We start from the raw sequence: 8,441 nt of genomic DNA on the forward strand, positions 1-8,441 counted from the left end.
AAAAAAAAAAAAACATTCCTCAAAAATTGAACCTGTGAACATTTTAATATTACTTCACCTTTGAGTCGTAATTGATTACTGGGTTTCTCTCTCTGGCCTGCCATTTTCATTTCTTAGTTTGACTTGCATCATCTGGTTTGAGATTTTACAGGCAAACTAGCTTGGATTAGGTTCTGAGGTCTATATAGCAAGCTTATTTCTGTGATGGAGAAATATTAGCAGATGAGCAAGTTAAGCTCCTCCTAAGGGAAACTCAAGAAGAAAGCCCCCAGAGATAACTAAAAACAGAGCTCATGGGCTGCAGTGATGATGCCTGGCTTTGTTTAACAGCTGGCACAGTAAGTTAACTGTATAGACATTGATGGCTGGCAGGGCTGTACAGTAGCAGTGTGCAACCACAGAGAAGCATTGCCTGCCACATAGTGCTCAGGCATCCTTGCTCAGGGCTGGCTTTAATCCCAGCACCAAGGAGATAAGAGACAGGCTGATTTCTGTAAATTCTAGACAACTAGGCCTATAAAATAAGACTGTCTCAAACAACAACAACAAACGAAATGAAAAACAAACCCAACAGTGGAGAAAGTAGTAGTCTAAGAAACTTGTGCTGTGGTTTCAATGTATGTGCTTTTGTGACCCAACATTTAGAATTATTTAAAGTCTTTTTTTTTTTTTTTTTTCACAGAACAGGAACTCTGGGCCTTTGCTTGCCTTGTACTTATTGGTTACTTCTTTTCCATTGTTGTTTCTGAGTCCTGGGATCTAACTCAGGACCTTGCACTTGCTAAAGCACACACTGCCACTGAGCCATGCCCTAGCCTCTACAGTTTCTCCTTCCCCAGGCTTTGAGTCTTTCAAGTGTTGTTAGCCAGGCCTCTGTTAACTCAATAAAGATATCAACATTGCAGAGATACTTCACAACTATTTGATCTCTACACAATGGAGAATTCTTAATTATATAGGAAATTTTAACATTGTAAATTCTAAAGTTTTTACTTCTATACACCTGTAATTTCCAGTTTCCTACTTTTATTTCAATTCACCATAATAAGTGCTTTCACCTTTAAGAACAGTTGTTGTTCATGGTTAAAGGCTTGGTGCTTCCTTCCTGTTCTCTCATTGGCTAATCTCTTCCTCTGTTGTTTCTGCTTGTGTGTTTGCCTTCTGTATTAAGCTGCAGAAGATAGTAATCTCATCTCAGGTTTTGGTGTCGCTGAGGGCTCCGAAAAGGTGGCAGAAGATGAGTTTGACCCTATTCCTGTACTGATAACCAAAAACACACAAGGTAAGAAAGAGGCTGGAGAAAAGAGAAAGCTTGACATGAGTTCTCATCAAAGCAGTGTCCCTAGCCTGCATGGTGAATGGGAGCATCACTGATGGGTGAAAGATGATGGCAGTCAGTGTAGGCTGGACCAACATTTGAGGCAGGTGGAGATGCTGATCTCTGTAGCTTAGACCTCACTGATTTGAATTTATTTAGAGAAGACTTAGTTTTTATGAACTGTCAAGCCAAAAAAAAGTCTCTCTGGTTGGTAGATGCCTGAAGGTCTATGTCAGAAGTGTTGAACATTTTTACCATACTTAGCAAATATGTGATAGATACAGATTCTGACCAGAGAGCTAATGGTGGAATTTTGGTGTCTGCTGCACCTGTCGGCCAACATTATGGAACATCTCTTTTCTTCATTGGATTGAGTCATGTGAGCATGCACAAAACACCAAAACACACCACTTATTTATTTTGAAAAGCATGTTCATATTGCAATATCCTAATAGTGAATTTTCCCCAAAGTAGATTAGTTTTTACTTTGTGGGAGAGATGGCTGCCTATTAGTAGGAGGCTAGCATGGCAGCCAGCATTTGTTGGGCAAACGTGTGGGTTTGGAACCAGCAGCACCTGTGCAGTGTAGTGTGCTGCCTAGATCTACTGTGGTGTGCATGGAAAGCTGGCGGAGGGAGGCTGTGGTGTGGTGGCTAGGGTTAGAAATCAACGTGTAAGACTTCTTACATATGAGATGTTGCTTCTCTGGGTTTCTTTGTTTTCCTTTTTCTCCTTCGCTTGCTCTGCACATCTAACCCTAACCCTCTGTTTTGTACTGAATCCTGTCTTTCCGCTTCCAGGTGGGCACTCTAGGAACAGCAGTGGGAGCTCTGAGTCCAGTCTTCCCAACCTAGCCAGGTCTTTGCTGCTGGTGGATCAGCTCATAGACCTGTAGCCGTGAGCCAGGAGCAGACACAGTTCTGTAACCTTCATGCCGTAATACACATTTTCATTACGGAGTTAAGAGAAAAAAAAATGATTTTTTTTTTTAAATCTGCAAATAAGGGGCCCTCAAGCTCCTTTCTCCTACCCCTTGCCTTCTCCTATAGAAATGATAAGGAAAGAAAAATCTCTGACCCTCCAGATCCATTCCTTGGCCAGCTCCTCTTGGTTAGTTTGCTGTGTTTTCTCATTCCCCATCTTCAATAGCATTATCTTAACTCAAGCGCTAACTGCCCTGAGCTTCACCTCTGCTGGAATCCACTCACAGAAGCTTGACTGTCACTGAGCCTGTGATGGACACTTTTTGTCTCATTCTTGCTAGGAATGGCCCCCATGTCAGTCCTATAGCTCGTCTCCCAGATGCTGATGAATGTCTGTCCATCCTTGCTTCTTATCCTGATGCAGTATCATGAGGACATGGCAGCTATGGCTGGTCTTACCCCAGGCAGAAGTTTGGAGACAGGTGTGCAGTTTAAACAGGGCAAAACCAATAGGATGTGTTTGTGAAGAGAAAGTGGGCTCAGCTCTAGCCAGCCAACTTTGACCTTGTTTGATAATAGACTGAGCCAAGGGATCTTACACCACATGCAACCTTCTCGGCGTTTGTCTAGCTATTTGGCTTCCATTGAATCGTGGTTTCTCAAATCTGGAGGTGTGACTGCAAGTATTTGAGATCCTTGAATAAATATGTATGTGATATAAACACCAAACATTGCCATCCTTCCATGTTACCTGGCCGAAGCTGGGATCGCAGAATTAGACCAAAACAAGACAGTGGTGGGAACATGATACCTTTTACTAGAAGACTTTTCATGGGGGGTGGAGGGGAAGGGAAGGAATTGTAGCAGAAACAGATGTATTTTTCTTGTGATTTTTTTATTTTGAATCAAATATTGTAAATTGTGTATAAATGAAGATGCTGAATAGTTCTGTTTCCACTTGTCATTTCAAGTCTGACATCAGGTGCCTGTACAGGGTTTTGATCTCTCCCGTGTATAACCATATAGCAGTCCTAGAGTGCTTATTTTAAGTAGAGTTTATGTCTTGCTCAAAGCTTTCAGTGGGCCTCTGTCTCTGTATACCCGAGCATGTTGTTTATTTTCAGATCATCAGAAATAAGTGTGCTGGGCACAGTTTGGCTGGCTGCTTACCTTCTCCACTGGTGTTTAAGTTGAAGGCTGAAGCTGACAGAATTTGTGTGGTTGGCTTTCCTTGGCTTCCTAGATTCCAAAGACCAAACAGAGTAGTTCTTCACTAACCTTAGACTGTTGTTCATAGAGTCAAATAAAGGCCCCTGCACTTGCCCTACAACATGCCTCCTGGTCACCCTCTGTGTACTTACATCAAGGTGTATGGAGAGCACTTTTGTAAAAATCACCCTTTAGAAGAGGAACAGGCACAGAGAGCTCCCTTCCTCGAGTGCCGTCCTCCAGGGTTGGAAGGGAAACTCTGAGTTCATCAGATCTGTACAAATAAAATCCCAAATCCCATGACTTGTTCTCTACTACTATGATGCTGTTTTTTTCTTGCTCATGTTGCACTTTAAGTGGTGGGGAACCAGCAGCAGTGCGAGCCTGCAAACACTGCCCTCTGGAGGGCCACCGTTATCTCCGGCAATGTGACAGCAGGAAGAGTGGACACTCAGTCTTCCTTCTGACTTTAATACTTCCTGTACCAGCTGAACCTAGATGAGCTGAGGAAAGGCCTCTACTAGAAGAGATGGTTTCCACAAGTGAGCGAGATGCGGTGTGCAGCGAGGATGGAGATTTCACGAAGAGCTCTCCACATGTGGGCTGAGGGAAGCAGGACTTGGTTAACCCCTTGGTGGACAGGAAATGGTTATGTCCTCTTTCCTGGACATAGAAAGAATGTATAAACTAATGAAGGAAATGTTTATTTTTAAATAAGGATAATGTTTTAGGTCTGTGTTTTCATATTTGTTTTTTTTTTCCTCATACAGATGTTAGCAATATAATGAAATGTCTACTTTCCTAGTTTAATTGCAGCTATGAAGAATGCAGTCTAGAAATTAGGTTAAGTGTCTCTAAACCATTCTTCTGTGTGTCAGGCGTAATTATATTGAGATATATTGTGTAGTCATTTGGCTCAATAAGGCTTAATAGAGACACTAATGAAACTTCACAGACTATCTCCAAGGAAGCTGGTTAAAGCCTGGGTGAGACAGCAAGAGGCCTGGGCTGGTTCAGGAATAAGCCTTCGGCGGGCAGAGCTGTTTTCTGTTGAGGAGTACATGCTAGTGATGTGGTCAGCGCAGCCTTCCATAGATCAGTATCCGCCTAAGCTGAGGAAATGACCTGAGAAGAGCATGGTGTGTAGTAACTGGAGATGCATGAAACAAGACTGAGCTGTAAGAGGCACTGCATGCCTGTTCACTAGCCCATTGACTTTGTCTCACTGGTGTGAGCTGAGCTGGTAAAGACAGGATGGTGAGAGAAAGGCCAGGGCAGCTCAGACTTCTGGGACCTCATCCAGACCCTGGCTTATGACCTTGAACATTTTACTCCTCAGAGTTGCTGTTGGCTTGTTTACACAGAATCAATCTGGATAGGTGCTCTGTGAGACAGCAGGAGCATAGCATCATTGTGCTGCTGTGTTTAGAAGGACTATGAAGGATCATACAATCCAGATGTCCTTCGGGTAGCTTCTATGCTCTTGCCATTCCTACAGCTTTCTTCAGCATTTACTCAGAATTAGAATGAGCAGTTACTAACCTTATTGCTACTTGCTGGTTACCTAATAAAAGCCCACATCATCAAAAGCTTGGAGATAAATTTTCCTTCTGTAATATTAAGTATACACAACCTTACAGTGAAACAGAATCCAGAGATTTCTGTTATTTCACTCTATATAATCAGGGATTTGTTGTTAAAATAGGGACAAACGCCATGTGCACATTTTTTATTTGATCTTCTCTCTGGTGAGAGGAAGTAATTACTGTGCCAGAAAGTATCACAAATTGGTATTTCCCCCTAGAAGACCAAACTTAATTCCTAAGGTTTCTAAAAATATGCTCCTCAGAGGAGATATTTTTAAATGGTCACCTCTAAGTAGCATTATAATTGTTATGGTGATCTCTGAAGTAGACATAGCAGAAGTGTTTCATGTGGTTGAACGCTCCCTCCAGAAGCATCTGATTTTGTTTGGGAAGTGATGACCGTAGGCAGGCCAGTGGCATCTGAGTTGTTTAAGCATCACCAGATAAGGTATCGAGGATGTGGTTGCATTGTCCCAGTAGCCTCGCTCACAGCATATTCTTTCTTATCTGTTTTCCCCACACCTCTGCCTTTGAGTAATACTGAGCTATTCCAGAAAGCAGAACTACTGGGTGAGATGAAGAGCAGTTACCCCTGAAGACACTGACAGACACAGGCAAGTGTCCAGAGAAGACTTCATAGCCAAGAGGGATCTCACCGGCACTCTAAGTAAGGGACAGTTTGCAATCCCCTGGTCTCTAGAGTACTTAAAGATAACCTGTGAAAGAGGCTGTCACATACTCACATTTTGTGTTGGACTTGGCTCTTTCTGATCATTTCAGAATTCTAGAACTTAGATGACTGATAACTGAAGATTTGATATTTTTGTGGTTTGCAATTCTCATTTCCTATGCTCCTCCTGATAAGTGTTTGTTTTGATTCAAACCAACATAGCCTTCCCCCAGGTGATCAGTTCTGTCTTCAGCAGTACTGTAGGAATGAGGAGACCTTTGAGATGGGGCTGGGGGTCCATGCTCAGCCAAACAAAAGAATGCTCTAGACACCTTGGGCCAAGCTAAAGTCCCTGTGACAAGGCTTCTCTGGCATCTGACAGGCTTTGCCTTCCTGCTCTGTTAGATGATCCACAGTTGCCTCTGACATGGAGTCTGGGGAATGACAGCATTGCTCAGAGCACTTCAGTAAAAGAGAGGCTGCTGACGTAAGGGTTACAGTGAGCTTGTTGAGTGAGACACTTCAGACACTGCAAGCTAATTCATAGCCCTCTCTAGAGACTCATTTTACCAGTGCGAAATTAGACCTTTTCTTTCTGTGATGATGTGTTCCCCAAGTTGGATGTACTTGGCTTTTGTGAACTGAATGAGTCCCAGTTGGCCTCCATTTGAAATTCTTTAACAAGGTATCCTATGTAGTTTCCCCTGGGTTTCCTTTCTCTAAGGGGGAGGGTTGAGGCCTGTTGGCTGCCTGGATAATGCTACCTTATGCAGAGTTCCCAAAGGTTGGTAGGAGGGAAGTCCTTTGTTGCTTCTCACTATGATGCAGTGTCCCTAATTCACTATCTGTGGGTATTCTCCTCTGCCCTGTTGTACATGCCTTTATCACATGGATGGATTCTTACCTTAGGTCTTTAACTTTCTTCCCCAGGGAAGCTAAGCAAAGTGATGTAATGAAGCTATCTTGTGCAGTAAAATGTGAAAAAATGAATACTGCTTCGCAAGTATTGTATAAAATAAGTCTGTAAACAAATTTCTTATGTAAACATACAGAGGAATAAAGCTTTTATCTGTTCAAACAAGTGCATGATGTTTAGATGTGTAAACAGCTTAAGGTAGCTGTTCTAGTCCTATGAAAGGACTTGAGCACATTACTTAGCGACTGCAAATACCAGTGGACAAAAGTGTGAGCAGCTGTGCAAGATGTCCTGAGGTTTAGTGAGTTATGACCGCCCTGGGGAGTGAAGCCTATCATGGTTAAGAATGAGAGACCTACCAACACACGTTAGCCGGGACCATACTTAGGTGACAAAGTGGCACCAATTAGCAGCTGCTCTCCTCTAATTTAGTCTTTAATACTACACCAGGCCAACTGAGTTAAACACAAGGATGGCGAGAATGTATTTACGCCCAGGGAGAAATAGCTCTCTTTAATTGCTCCTGGCATCTGACTGTAGGCTTTTACACAATTGCCTAGCATGAGGGAGTACCAAGTGCTGGAGTCACAATGGACACCAAAGGTTGTAGGAACCTCAGGCTGCTCAGCTCATGCTCTAAGGACACTGAGATTCAGCTGAGCCACACACCTGGTTGGGGCATTTTGCTTTTTAATCTTGATACTTAAGCCATTACTTTATAGACTTTGGCAAGACTTAAGGTATTGATGTTCCCTGACAGGTTCCCTGTCACCATTATTTCAGTTAAGAGTGTAGAGACAAAGTTCTAACACACACTACAGAGTAACCAGCCTGAAATTTAAATCTCAGGTTTGGGGCCAGCCAGATGACTCATTGGGTAAAAGCGCCTGTGTGAAGCCTGATGACCTGAGTTAGAGCAGTGGGGTGGAGGTAGGGAACTGTCCTGTAAACATGCTTGTGCGTGCACACAGTAATATGCATTTTTTTTAATCTTAGATTTTGTTTCTTTAGGGAGCACTCTAATGACCTCACTGTGAATCAGATAGCATTCCTGAGGTCAGTCACCTCCAGGAGTGCCACACTGGTCTCTGGGAGAGTGTAGGGAATAGTGAAGATGTATGAGCTCATGCTGAAACCTAAATAACTTACAGCCTCAACACAGAGCCAGGTGGGATTATTTCTAGAAGTTCTGAAAACAAAAGGAGAAAGGACCCAGCTTGAGGGAGTTATAAGAGAATGCCTCATGATGAACAAAAGCCTTGTACCCTTGAACGCCAGGTCCTGGGCTAGGAGAACAGGCGAGAATTTTTGTTGTTTTGTTTTTGTTCTTTGGTTACAAGGTATCTGTGTGGCTGTCATTGGTAACTACAAGGACTTGACCATGGCATAAGTGTCAGTTGAGTGAATCCTTCCTAGAAGGCAGGCTTCTTCAGAGGTAGTGTGCCGTTGGGCTCACTCACCCTAAAGATACTTGTAAGAGCACATTCACCAAAAAGGTGAACAACAGTGAAACCTTTAGCTGTCAGTAAGATTTTATATGCCTCTCCCCCGAACTCTGTTGTTTGCCACATTAACATCACCAGAATTCTCTGGAGTCATAGACGTCCGGCTTCCCCATATAGTGTTTCTTTGACCTTCAAAACGTTAAGCCTGGTTACTCTGCCTCAGTCACACTGCTCCTACAAGAAATGTTGAGAGACAGGTTTTTCAAGAAGCCCCATCAGAGACATGTTTTCCAGTCAGTGAGATTGAGGAAATTGCTGTGAAACTTCTTTTGAATAACTAATTTTCCCTTCAGATTTGATGCTATGGTGTTTTA

General features: G+C 42.9%; 1 protein-coding gene across 10 annotated transcripts in view; it reads left to right on the forward strand.

Moving 5' to 3' along the window:
* Nucleotides 1-8,441, forward strand: part of Aak1 (AP2 associated kinase 1) — a 155,225-nt gene that overhangs the window by 136,915 nt on the left and 9,869 nt on the right. For 5 of the 10 annotated variants that reach the window (XM_031382444.1, XM_031382445.1, XM_031382443.1 and 2 more), the window contains one exon: nt 1,172-1,282. The exons of 3 other annotated variants lie outside the window; for them this stretch is intronic. In XM_031382444.1, coding sequence (XP_031238304.1) covers nt 1,172-1,282 — 111 coding nt within the window. Of the gene's footprint in view, nt 1-1,171; nt 1,283-2,118; nt 6,785-8,441 lie in introns of those variants that run through there. 2 more of the 10 variants (XM_031382451.1, XM_031382453.1) reach the window with 1 other exon arrangement.

The sequence above is a fragment of the Mastomys coucha genome, unplaced genomic scaffold, assembly GCF_008632895.1.
Source record: "Mastomys coucha isolate ucsf_1 unplaced genomic scaffold, UCSF_Mcou_1 pScaffold20, whole genome shotgun sequence".
Classification (NCBI taxonomy): Eukaryota; Metazoa; Chordata; class Mammalia; order Rodentia; family Muridae; genus Mastomys; species Mastomys coucha.